The 13029-nt window shown below is 35.9% G+C and overlaps 1 protein-coding gene across 5 annotated transcripts; it reads left to right on the top strand.

Moving 5' to 3' along the window:
- Positions 1 to 4776: 4776 nt before the first annotated feature.
- Positions 4777 to 11941, top strand: LOC126701819 (CBS domain-containing protein CBSCBSPB5-like). Of its 5 annotated transcripts, none has more exons than XM_050400201.1 (15): positions 4777 to 5001; positions 5222 to 5385; positions 7092 to 7260; positions 7390 to 7522; positions 7630 to 7797; positions 7903 to 7981; positions 8109 to 8222; positions 8402 to 8468; positions 8662 to 8767; positions 8850 to 8917; positions 10075 to 10184; positions 10271 to 10413; positions 10809 to 10894; positions 10991 to 11080; positions 11591 to 11941. In XM_050400201.1, exons 2-15 carry the CDS (start codon positions 5240 to 5242, stop codon positions 11768 to 11770), a joined length of 1659 nt encoding a protein of 552 aa, XP_050256158.1. In that variant the 5' UTR covers positions 4777 to 5001; positions 5222 to 5239; the 3' UTR covers positions 11771 to 11941. The 5 variants fall into 5 exon arrangements, with proteins under 5 accessions (XP_050256158.1, XP_050256157.1, XP_050256160.1 ...); XM_050400200.1 differs by having other exon boundaries at positions 4777 to 5084; XM_050400203.1 differs by having other exon boundaries at positions 4778 to 5084; positions 8850 to 8908.
- The last annotated feature ends 1088 nt before the right edge of the window (positions 11942 to 13029 follow it).

Here is a 13029-nt window from a genome sequence, read left to right as displayed (position 1 = left end):
TTTTTGATAGAGTGAAGAGCAAGTTGGCGGGGTGGAAGGCGAATCTTCTATCTATGGCGGGGAGGGTGGTCCTAGTTCAAGCATCTTCTTCAGCTATTCCAGCCTATGTTATGCAAAGCAACCAGCTGCCTGCAAGAGTCTTGGAAGGTATTGATAGGGTGAACAGAAACTTCTTATGGGGTTCAAATGAGAGCAAGGGGAAAATGCATTGGGTAGGGTGGCAGAAGGTAACTAGACCTAAGGAAGAAGGGGGCTTGGGTCTTCAAACGGCAAAAGGAAGAAATATGGCTCTCTTGGCAAAATTGAATTGGAGATTTCATTCTGAGACTAAAGCTCCTTGGGCTAAAGTGCTTAGACATAAATACTGTAATCATCAAAGACTAAATTCCAGAAATGCTAGAAACCTGCCAAGCTCCAGAATTTGGAAAAGCTTAAAGAAAGGAGAAGAGACTTTTAGGAAGGGAATTAGATGGCTACCTGGCTCTGAAAGTAAGCTTGACTTTTGGAATGATAGTTGGTCGACTCTTGGTCCTTTGAGGAAGACTATTCATGGACCATTGACTTGGGAATCTTCGATGCTAAAAGTCAAGGATGTTATAGACAGTGCAAGCTGCTGGAATTGGAATATTCTACAGATGGTTCTTCCTTATGAGATCATTGATGAGCTTAAAGCTACGCCTATTCCTATATTCTCAAGAGTGGAGGACAAATTAGCTTGGAATTTCTCGCCGAGAGGAGATTTTGACCTCAAGAGTGCTTACCTTCTAACTATTGATTCCATAGGGGCTGCTCCTTTCAAAGGCAACTGGATTTGGAAATTAAAGACTATGCCGAGAATTCAAGCTTTTCTATGGAAGTGTATGCATAATAGCATTGGAGTAAATCATTGCTTATTGGCTAGAGGAGTTCAGGTTGAGGCCGTTTGTCCTCGCTGCCATACAGATACAGAGTCCATTCTTCATGCCTTGCGTGACTGCCCTGTAAGTAAGAGGATATGGCTGCAGCTGGGTAGACAGGCAGCGGAACACTTCTTTTCTAATCATAATCTGCAGGATTGGCTTAGTTTGAATGCTAAAGCAGATCATCATCACAGCTCAGGTCAAGTCCCCTAGTACCAGGTTTATCTTTTTGCTATTTGGATGATATGGACAGATAGGAATCAACATGTGTTTAGGAACAAGTCTCTTAATCCGAATCTGGCTAAAGTAATCTTGGACCGTGCTACGGAGTTTCAGCTTTGTGCTTGCAATCAATCAGCCACTAAAAGGATGACGTTGAGGAGTATAAATTGGGAGAAGCCGATGAATGGTTGGTTGACTCTTAACACAGATGGGTCGGCAACAGAAAATTCTAGGCTGGCTGGTGGAGGTGGATTGATCAGAGATGGCAATGGCAAGTGGATAATTGGTTTTGCAAGGAAGATCGGCACTGCTACCAGTTTTTTGGCGGAGCTATGGGCTCTTAGGGACGGCCTGCTCCTCTGTTTGCAAATTCAAGCCCATGCTGTCTGCATTGAGTTGGATGCAAAAGCCTTGGTGGATGCCTTCAACTCCCAAAGATGCATGAACACTATCATATCAACTATTATGGAAGACTGTAAGCACTTAATTACCCAGATCCCCCAAGCAAGAGTCAGGCACATATACAGAGAAGCCAACAAATGTGCGGACTTCTTAGCTAAGTTAGGCACAACCCTTGATAATGACTTTTCTATATTCTCTAGTCCACCTGTGGACCTGCTTTCTGTTTTGGAGGCTGATGCTTGTGGCCGATCTGTAAACAGGCTTTGTCCTGATAACTTGGTTGCTGTTTAGTTTTTAATATATATTCCTTTTCTACCAAAAAAAAAAAAAAGAAGAATAAGTCACAATTACTCCACTTGTACATGAAAGTGATGACTCAACGTGGGACGGTTTTAAAGTGGACCCACGGCTTGTTTATAGCCTCAAACGTGTACAAACTCAGTGCATTGACTTGTTTTGTCCGCATCGCATCTTTCACTTTAAAACGATGCTTAAGCATGGATTTCATTTCATTTCATTACATGGCCGCCTTACAAATTCAGCAATTATCATAAAGTCTCTGCCTTTTAGTTTTAGACAACCTTTTTATTTTATTTCAGTTACTTATGCAATTACTGGACAGTCCCCACTCCCCCCACACTTTACATGTTCATGCTAAATAGTAAATACCACATCGGAATGACATATAATTTCAATTCCATATAAGTTATGGGCTGAAAAATAATGTAATGAAAATAATCTTTTAAAAGTGAATTATATATATATATATATATATATATTTTTTTTTTATCTGTGTGCGCACATGTGCATGTATCTATTATTTCTTTATTTTGGAATTTAGTGAGAAAATAAAATGATTATAATAGAATGTTAATTTTCTTATATTTCTTTTTTCTTTTAAAATAGTTACACTATGTTGTTAACTCCACAGCTCAAATAATTTTCCTCTTAAAAACTCCAAACATTTTGTGTATGAGGAGGTGTTAATTAAGTTACAAAACCCTTGACTCTTATATTCTCTTTTGTGTATTCATTACAAGTTGTTTTTTCTTATATTATTTCCTATGTGTTCATTACAAAGGTAGAAACAACCCTCATCCTTTTAATAAAATGAAGGTTAAATATCTATTTAATTTATACTAAAAGAGATAAATAAAAGGTAAATAGTGTGTTTGTAAAATTATATAGTGATTTATTTGTCATTCATTCTTTTAAAAGCTTCTAACAAAGTATAAAAAATACACCAAATTGCATTACATTCTTTTATAATCGATCCACTTGATTTCGCTTTTATAAACTCCTAAACATAGTTTTAGACTAATGTAGAGGGCTTTCTTCATTTGATAATAGTTGTAAGATTAATTTTATTGTAATTAAAAGAAAAGAATGATAAATTCTAGCTTAGTAAATTTCAATGTAAATTAAGAGAGAGAGAGAAAGAGAGAGATTGGTTAGAGTGTAAAGGGAGAGGAAAAAAAAAGAGATGGATAGAATTTTCCATCCAAGCCTACCAATTTCTTTTTTCTCTCCAAATTAAGGATAAAATGATTGGTTAGAGTGTAAAGGGAGAGGAAAAAAAAAGAGATGGATAGAATTTTCCATCCAAGCCTACCAATTTCTTTTTTCTCTCCAAATTAAGGATAAAATGATAAGAGAAAATGACATTGAGCATAGAAATAGAAAATTACCCTCAATTTTTCATTCTTCTACTTTTAATAATAAGAGCATTTACATTCTCAGTGTATAATTATGTAAATTTATAAGTTTATTACAATAATCATGTAAATTTACATTAACACTATTCATTTTGTATTTAATTCTTTATCTATTTCAAGGATGTAGGAAGAGAGTAGATGGTGGTTGTTATGTGTGAAGAAAATAAACAATTTAAAATTTTAGAAAAAAAGATGTAAGGACACGATTTTGTAACGACCCAAAATGATATTGGGTTCGCACGTAAACAAGCCCCAACAATATAATTTGTAGAGCGTGGGTATTAAGAACTAGATTAACTTTTGTGGAATGAAAAGTTTCACCCTCTTGTATATTGAAGGCAGAGCTGGCACAACAATCAGCTCTCTCCTGGTAATCGATACAGTTCTTTTACTTTTCACCTTCTTCTTCTTAGTCTATGCTTCTTTCTTTCTCTTATGTTCCGATCCCCTTTTTGCATGTTCTTCTTTCAGTTTATATACCACCCTCTGTGTTCCATCCTCACCACACACGTGTAGGTTGGCTTCGGAGGATTTCTTTCTGTCCCATCTAGCACCTCCTGGAACTTCCTATGGGCAGCTATAAGCCTGCCTCCTTACTGTTCAGGTATCACTTCCACATTAATGCGGCCAGAGAGTTGGTTGAGAGATAATTAATGCGGAGGCAACTGTAGTTATAGATATTTGTTTGCCTTTTCTTTCTTACCCTTGGTCTGTTATCCCATCTTTAGTGGTGACATAATTCCGAGGTCCGGTTGTAACAAGACCGCGTCCTGATCGTCCTCGGACGCATACTGCCGAGGAGTACGGCGTCCTCGGACGAATACGGAACTCTACTTTCGTGATATTGACTACCACCCCCCTCGGTAATTACCCTTATGGCCCGACTTGGCCTCTTCGGACGGATATGCATTCTCGGATGGGCCACAGGCCCAACGATCCTGACCTTAATGGGCCTGTTGATTGACTGGCCCCCACAAAAGATATTTGAATGAAATATGGTATAAAATTGATAATATAATGTGAGGTGTTTTAAAGAGTGAGTATGAAATAATTTTTTTTTAAAAATTTTTATACTAAAATGACAAAAATTAATAGTGTTTCACATAGAGATGTCCATATTCAAATCTCACTACCCATTAAGCCTTAACTATCAAATTAAGTAGGTTTTGAAAAATAACTACAAATCCGTCAAGATCCTTGTAAATCAATTGATAATTCCTGCATTCAGTGTTCAAATCTCCTCCAGCAATCATCAAATTGTCGGTTAAAAAAAGACAAGGTTCCTTTCTAATATATATATTTTTTTTATAAATAAATAAATTTTTTTATTTAAGTTTTTTTTTTTTTAATAGAAACATTAGAGATAAAATTTTGTGGTGTCTTATCTTAAAATAAACTATATACAGTTATACCAGTAAATCTAGTACACAAAGACTGTATCTTGTTGTCCAAAGGCTAAAAATGTAAAATCACCTACACCGTATTTGTTTTTTCCTACGGTAAGTTTGGAGCCATTTTTTGCTAAAACCTCGTTGTTTTGCAAAAAAAATCTATCGTATTGAGAATTTCATTTCCTAGGACTTTAAAAGTCCAAAAGAAAACCAAATTCCAATCTCTCTCTCCGGTCGGAGTAATTTCCCGGAAAAGTCAAAACTTTCCTGCCAAATTCTCCGACCAACTACGATTACTCCATTTTCCCGAGAAAATTAAAAAAAAAAAAAAATCTCAACGAATCTTCTTCGATTTTTGTTTTTCTCTTTTTGGTAAAATCGAATCTTCTATTGTTTATTCATTATCATCTATTTCAACTCTGACTTGAAACAACTTTTCTAAGAATTTAGCTGTGGTAAGTTTATTTCAACGCTTTGTTTGGTTGCTGAGAAAATTTTCTCGGTAAACAAACAGAGGTATTGGGTGTTTTTTTATTTTTAAAAAATTTGATATTGGGTGATAACTGGGTGTGATTTTTTTGATTGTTTATAGGTATTTTTGAAGTTGAAGATGGCCAGCCATGGTGTAGGTGGTGGTCCTTCAAGACGAAGCATGTCGTTGAATGCCATGCCGAACAAGAAGAAACAACCGTTGGAGAATGGATCCAATGAGGGTTCGCGAAAGTCTTTATCAGCTTCTTCGCGTACTGCTTCTTTGTATGTGTCCAATTCCACTAGATTTCATATATGCATGTGTGTGGATATTATTATTGGTTTATTGGTTTTATCGGTTTTGTTAGTGGGAGGTTGATTGGTGCAAATTTGTTTATCTGATTGTTATGAAGTTCGAGAAGTGAGGAAAATTTGAAATGTTTTGAAAGCACTTTTTGATAATGGAATGTTATGTATGAATATGGGTGGCAATTCGTGTTTGTGTGTTGGGTTTGTCTCGTGCTAACTTATGACTATTCGACTATATGGGTTAACATTAACCCAACAAGTTGTCAACCCTTTTTTCAGATTTTATAGCAAAAAAAAGAAGAAGAAGACAAATTTTAGTATTAATTCAATTTATTTGAATTAGGAAAAACCAAACAAATAGATTCTTAATATTAAATTCAAAACTAACAGAGTAATGCATCACAAATAATCATTCAAAACTAAAGTATGTCTCAATATCGCAAATAATTAATCAAAATAAACCAGAATAGCTAATGTAAGATCCCATCAATTTAAGGAAAATAGATAAAGGTAAAATTAAAAGTAAAGTATGATGGTGATGATGCAATGGTGGCGCTTTGGTAGAGAGTTCAAAGATGAATGTAAAAGATGACTACTAGGGTTTCGAGTGATAGAAAGAAGCGAAAGACAAGGGCAACAGAAGGCTGACGATGGCTAAGAGAATATGGTGAGACTGAGGTTTGAGAGGGAGAGGCGGCCATGGGGCTTGGGAGAATGCAACTAGGAAAAAAAATAAGTTTATATACCTACAGTTTTGATTGGTATATTGGTAAAATAACATTTAGATAAACGGGTTCCGTGAGTTGGACACAAACCCAACACGTTTAATAAATGGGTCAATCGTGTCAATCCAAATATGCCACAAACCCGTTAAACCTCAACCCATAACCTGCTAACTTCCTGTCGTGTCAGGTCGTGTTATGTTCGTGGGTTGTGTTGGATTTTGCCACCTGGCCCACCCCTATGTATGAAAACACTTGCAATAATAATAATAATAATAATAATAATAATAATAATCTGTTTCATGATTCTTTGTACTTTAGCTATGATGAATTAGCTTAGATGGGGTTTCTAAAAAATGTTCTTAAGAATAGAGGTGAATAGCCATCTTATATTACATAGTAAATTTGAATCGTTAAATATCATACATATTGTGATGAATTTGAATTCAAGTTAGTTAGTAGTTATGTATTTGTAGTGTTGTAGGCCCTTAAAGTTGGATTTATCACTTTTTCAATGAATTTTCTGTTAGGAAGAGTTATTGTGAGTTCTTTCATGTTTCTGTGTTTATGAGTCAATCTTGCCAAGAGCCTTGTAGCTCAACTAGCACCTCGTGTGTTTTCAATGGAAACATCTTGGGTTCAAATCCCCCCCATCCTCTCTTTTTTGTTTGCCAAACACTTCATGTCCTAAGGCTTTTAGAATTATTAGTACTTTTATTTTGGTCTCGAGAGTTGAATCACTTGTCCTCTTTAACAGCTTAAAATTATGGAGCATACACATTCATGTGTCAAACAAGATGCTTATTGAAAACAAAGCACTATTGTAAGCATACAGATAGACACACACAGCTACATCCACACCAACTCTACACCACCATAAAAGCCAGATGGCTAATAGGTCAACTCAATTTAACTTTTGTAAAATGAAATTCTAGTAATAAAATTTCCGTTTCTCAACAGGGGGCTAACTGTAGAGCGTACTGTGAAACGACTGCGGCTGTCAAAAGCCCTAACAGTACCCGAAAATACAACTCTTCTTGAGGCTTGCCATCGGATGGCTGCTCGTAGAGTTGATGCTTTGTTGCTAACCGACTCCAATGCATTACTTTGTGGAATCCTTACAGACAAGGTATGACTTGAATGCATTGTGCAATCACTTCTCCAAGAAAAGAAGTGTCTTAAATGCTAGGTTTACCTGGATTTTAAAGATTGTAGTGATATGTTTCATTTAACATTTAACTATTTTTTGTGGTTGAAGGATATAACAACTAGGGTTATTGCCCATGAGCTTAACCTTGAGGACACACCTGTTTCCAAAGTAATGACAAGGAACCCATTATTTGTTCTTTCTGACGCTCTTGCTGTGGAAGCCCTCCAGAAGATGGTGCAAGGTTGATAGTAATTTGAGAGTCACATCCATTATTTTTTCCTTTGTAACATAGTAAATACTGTTTTATGTCTTGCTCTTTGAACATGAGCCTTATCTCTGTCTCTACAGGGAAATTCAGACATTTGCCTGTGGTAGAGAATGGGGAGGTCATTGCTTTACTTGATATAGCAAAGTGTTTATATGATGCTATTGCTCGTCTGGAAAGGGCAGCTGAAAAGGGAAAGGCTATTGTTGCAGCTGTTGAAGGTGTTGAAAAACATTGGGGGACATCTTCTGGTTAGTAGAGTTATGTAGAATGCCTTATTATATGGTTGTGTAATAGTAATTTAGATATTCTCCAGAAAAACAAAATTCATTCTATCATCTTTTGGTTATGTGCAGGTTCCAATACCTTCATAGAGACACTTCGAGAGCGGATGTTTAGGCCGTCTTTGTCGACCATCATTCCAGAGAATTCAAAGTAGGTAATATCTCTTTAATTTCTTATGTGGTTATAATATGGTTATACGGTTATGCAAGCTATTTTGTCAACTATGTTCTTAAAAGCCAAAAAGTTGCTTTATTAAACAGATGGTGTCGTCTTTCAGGATTGCAACAGTTTCCCCAACAGAAACAGTTTTAGTGGCAACTAAGAAGATGCTTGAATTTCGAACAAGCTCTGCAGTTGTGACAATTGATGACAAACCACGGGGAATTATAACGTAAGTCTCTTATTGATAAAGCTGCACTTCACCCTTCAGCAGGCCCCCAAGAAAAAAGTTCACATCACCCGTCAATTATCTGTTTCTTAGAGAAGAATTTTTAAATTTTATCATTGTGATGCATCTTAGTTGCTTTATAATTAATACATGTCATAATTTTTTCATCATACTCTTGTCAGTTCAAGGGATATCTTGATGCGGGTAACAGCACAAAATCTTCCTCCACAGTCCACTTTAGTGGAGAAGGTATTGTTTCTTACATCTGAGAAAATTTATTTGGGTCACTGTCTCAGGAAAAATAGGAACTTTTTACTGTGGGTCTTTTTTCATTGCTAGAAGTTGGAATATCAGCTACTGCGAAGGGGCACCTAGGCTTTGGTTATACAATTAATAAAAGAATATAACTTGATTCTTGGTGCACCATGCTTTTGATTTACAGGTCATGACTCCAAATCCAGAATGTGCAACAATAGATACATCAATTGTTGATGCACTGCATACAATGCATGATGGGAAGTTTTTGCATATTCCTGTTGTAGATAGAGGTAATACACTTCTATGAGTTTAGAACAAAAATGTTTTGTAAAACTAGTGTAGTTTCTGATAACTATTGTTTGATGAATACAGATGGAAAAGTAGTTGCTGTAGTGGATGTACTACAGATCACTCATGCTGCTGTATCCACAGTAAGTCAAGTCTGTACCTTTCTGGGACTACATAATGCTCAATTATTTTTAAGTTAACACTCTTTGTGTTAATCTTTCATGAATTTATGGGAGAAATGTCCCAATATATGCATACAATCACATTTCAGCATTTTCAAAGAGAACCAAACCCTTAGGAGCACTCATGTCTTTATTGTAGTTTTTATTTGATTATTGTATTTAACTAATAAATTGCAAGTTTTATTGAGGAAACATCAGTTAACTTTTTTTTTTTTTTTTAATTGACCACTATTATAATAAAATAGTTTTTTTTTTTTTTTTTTTTCAAGGTAAAGGGGTTGAGGGACTAGACCCCTTGAAATTTCCCTCACAAGGGTGCCAATTGGCATAATATATAGTTTTCAATGTTATCCTGAAAGTAACAGATTCACAAATATTCAGCATGTTTAGCTGTCTAGGATGCATTATGATGCCTGACCAGGTGCCATGCCTCTACACGTTTGTCCTAACCTAGAACATGTTGCCTTCACTGTTTAATTTTAAGTACTCTGTTGTGAGGAACAAAGGAGTGCACCACTACTGAATGGTTGATGGTTTAATAGAACTAGAAATATAGAACTATTCTACCAATACATGCATAATTATTTATAGTGACTTATCAGGAAGATAATAATGGCAAATTGGCATCTTATGCTATTCGCTAAGGTGGCAAGTTATATTTCTTTCCTTAGTTAAAAGAATAATATGGCACTAGTTGCCAACAAGTTATGCTCCCATCTTATATGCCGCTTCTTTCACTAAAAGCATGTTTGTAATTTTGGAAATTAAATTTCTATTTACTTCCAGTCTCCGCTTTTTTTAGTACCCCGTTCTTCTGTTGCCCATCTAATTTCAGACTTGGGGTGATTCAGAAATTTTCTTTGAACTGAAAATTTTGGAAGTAATGTTCAGTTATGCATACAAAAGATATTATTTAGCAGGCACCTTTAGAGAATTACTTGATAAAAAATAGATACCAAAGTTGTGCTATGGATTCTCATTTTGAAGAAGCATATGATGCCTCCCCAACGCGCCCCCCCCCCCCCCCCCCCCCCCCCCCTCTTTTCTCCCCCTCCCTTATTGGACTCCTTGAAAAACTGAGTGTTGTGAAGGATAATATGGTTTTACCATTTTTGTTCACTAACTAGGTTGGGGGTACTGCTGGCATAAGTACTGAAGCAACAAACAGTATGATGCAAAAGTTCTGGGATTCTGCCATGGTCTTAACCTCTAATGAGGATGAAGAAGATGCACGAAGGTTATTTACATGCAATTGTAACATTTTTATTATAATGGTATTATTCTCACATGGCCATTGATATGTACTGACACATATTTTTGAAGTCTCAGTGAAGGTTCCTTAAAGTTGGCTTCAGAGGGAGGAACAGAGACAGGACGAGCACTTTCCTATCCTTTGTCAGGCCCCCCTAATACATTTGCTTTTAAAATCCAAGATAAGAAGGGCAGGATGCATAGGTTTACTTGCGGTATGTTACTTGCTTTGCTTATCATATAAGGCACCCATGAAATGGTTATAATATGTGGTATTTCATTTTCCCTGTGACACACATAGCTTCTGGATCTGATCTTTGTCCCCATTTGGTCCACCTGAGTGACTCACTCGAATAAATGGCTCTGTGTTGGTCCTGAGTTCTGAACTTGGCTGTCCACTACTGTATATATAGCTAGTAACGCCACACTGTTAGGACTATAGTAGTCTGGAGAAAGGACACGGGCTGCTAGATCTTTATGTTTTTTGAATAATGGATAAGGATTTTTGTTTAGGAGATTATCCGCTCTAGTGTTCATTCTCAGCATCTAAATATAGCAATGCACTTATATTTGGTAGTTGACTGGGTTTTGTCTTGTTGCTTGACTTCAGAGACACATAGTTTGGCAGATCTTATAGCTGCGATCATTCAGAGGGTGGGGGATGACATTGACCCCCACAAACTACCTCAGATTCTGGTATATTTTAAGATCATCATATTTCATTTTCATTTGGTTGGATTTTTTATTGTCCCTACTCCCAATTTAATGCTAATTGTTAGCCACATTCTGTAGTATGAAGATGAAGACCAGGATAAAGTTGTACTAGCATCGGATAGTGATCTTGCAACTGCCATGGACCATGCAAGGTCAGCTGGTTGGAAGGTATGATTGATCTGTCTGTTGGTCCTTAATGCAACCATTGGGTGTTATCCTATAGAATGAAAGGACATGTTTATGGAACATTAGAAGATAGTTTAAAATATAGATACCCTTTTTTCTTTGGGAAGGTACCTGTTTTTTTGGGTGATCTTCAAAAATGGTCCTCTCCATTGGGTTTGAAATGGACATTATCCATTTCATGGCTTAGATTTAGATTCTTATAAATCTATGGGGTACATAGTGCCATGTTGTTTTAAATCTCTTTCCACCAAATATGGAATGAGAATTGAGTTTAATCACGTGGTACAATATTAACTTTTGATTTGTGAAATACTAAATCTCCACTATAAAATGGACTATCTCCATTCCAAACCAAATAATGAGGATTTTGGTCTAATTTTCTCTCTAGCATTTTTCATTCCAAGCACAATGGACTCTCTCCATAGAAAGGACTTTTGTTTTGTTATAGCTACTCAAACAAACTTTGACATTTGAGTAATTTAAACCTTCCAGGGCTTGAGATTGCATTTAGACTATTCAGGAAAACGTGGTCGTGGGAGAGCTTACGGTTCGGGAGCTATGGACTTTGCTGAAACACATGCAGACGCATGGGCTTCTGCATACAGTGCTGTCGCAGCTGGAGCAGCACTTGTTGCTGGGTTAGGAGTAATGACATATATGAAGAGGTCCTAAATATTGTGAAACATGTTAATTCTATAAATGAGTTTTCAAATTTTAGCATGTCTGATTTGATCCTAGACTAGAGGGCCAAAATGGAATTGGTTGTGAGGGCATGACTTGTGCTTGATACCTGTTCTCGTAGAACCGTATACATAATACATGAGGAAAATCATTTTTTGTGTACTGGCTAAGAGGCTATTGCACTGGTTACATGCGTGACACTTTGGCGGCTTGAGTTCTTGTCTGCTAAGGTATTGCAGCTTCGCTGACCTGTAGTATAATTATAACAATAAATGGTGACATCAAATCTATACTGCGTTTTAGATTTCTGATATTCTAAATTCTTAACATATTAGGAAACCATGGATCTCTAAAAAAACCCAAAATTTGTTCGAACTCAATTTCACTCTTCACCTTATATTATGCGGTTAGCATTGATCCTCAGTCTGCTTGGAATTTATCTAATATTAGAATCTGTATTACCTCTTTAATATTTGTGTTTTTGTCACTTCTGCCAGTGTTATAAGTGTTTCTCTTTTAACTTTTTTTGACCAATTATATTAAGCAGTGTGGGAAAACCTACGCAAAGAATATCTAAAGGGGACAACTTTTTAGAATTTGTTAATGGTGGAAGGCCCATATCATACGTCTCTTTTTGTTTGAAAGACTTTCTTGGCTTGGGTCTTATTCCTATTTTCCAATTGGGTGGCGAATACATCAAAGTTTCTTTTAATGAAATCTTTTAAAGATGGAAAAATGTGAAGGAAACACATTTCTATTATTAACTACAGAGGTCCGGTTTTAAATACAAGGTAACACATTTCACGTGTATGAACTATATAAATAACAAAATGCCGAACATCACAAAAATAAAATAAAAATAAAAATAAAAATATATTTGCTAGTGCTATACATGAACTATTTATGTATGTATGGACAAAACTTAGGTATAGTACTTTAGATGCTGTTTCTTAGGTTCCTCTCTTAAGACTCAGTCATGTGGCTATTTTACTAAAAAATACACTATCATCCATGAGAAAAAATTCACATGGCAGAATTTTAAAAGGGAAACTTAAAGAATAACACTTAAGTACTGTACTTAAATCTTGCTCTGCATGCCCTATTTTTACATGGTTTTGTTGGGTTTTGGAATTTGAACTTTGTACTATATATAGAATATTGAGGAACTGAAATCCAATATTTTATGATATAGACTGTGTCGTGGCTATAGTTACCGCTGTAATAGGGCCTGTATAAAAATAAAAATAAAA

Source organism: Quercus robur, chromosome 10, assembly GCF_932294415.1.
Source record: "Quercus robur chromosome 10, dhQueRobu3.1, whole genome shotgun sequence".
NCBI classification, from domain to species: Eukaryota; Viridiplantae; Streptophyta; class Magnoliopsida; order Fagales; family Fagaceae; genus Quercus; species Quercus robur.
Note: the sequence above shows the minus strand (reverse complement) of the source record. Positions and strands in the feature narration are given on the sequence as shown.

Coding starts and splice junctions, on each gene's coding strand:
- LOC126701819 (XM_050400201.1), top strand. CDS start 5,240: ATGGCCAGCCATGGTGTAGGTGGTGGTCCTTCAAGACGAAGCATGTCG. Junction 7,798..7,902: donor ACATTGGGGGACATCTTCTG/GTTAGTAGAGTT, acceptor GGTTATGTGCAG/GTTCCAATACCTTCATAGAG. Junction 7,982..8,108: donor ATCATTCCAGAGAATTCAAA/GTAGGTAATATC, acceptor GTCGTCTTTCAG/GATTGCAACAGTTTCCCCAA.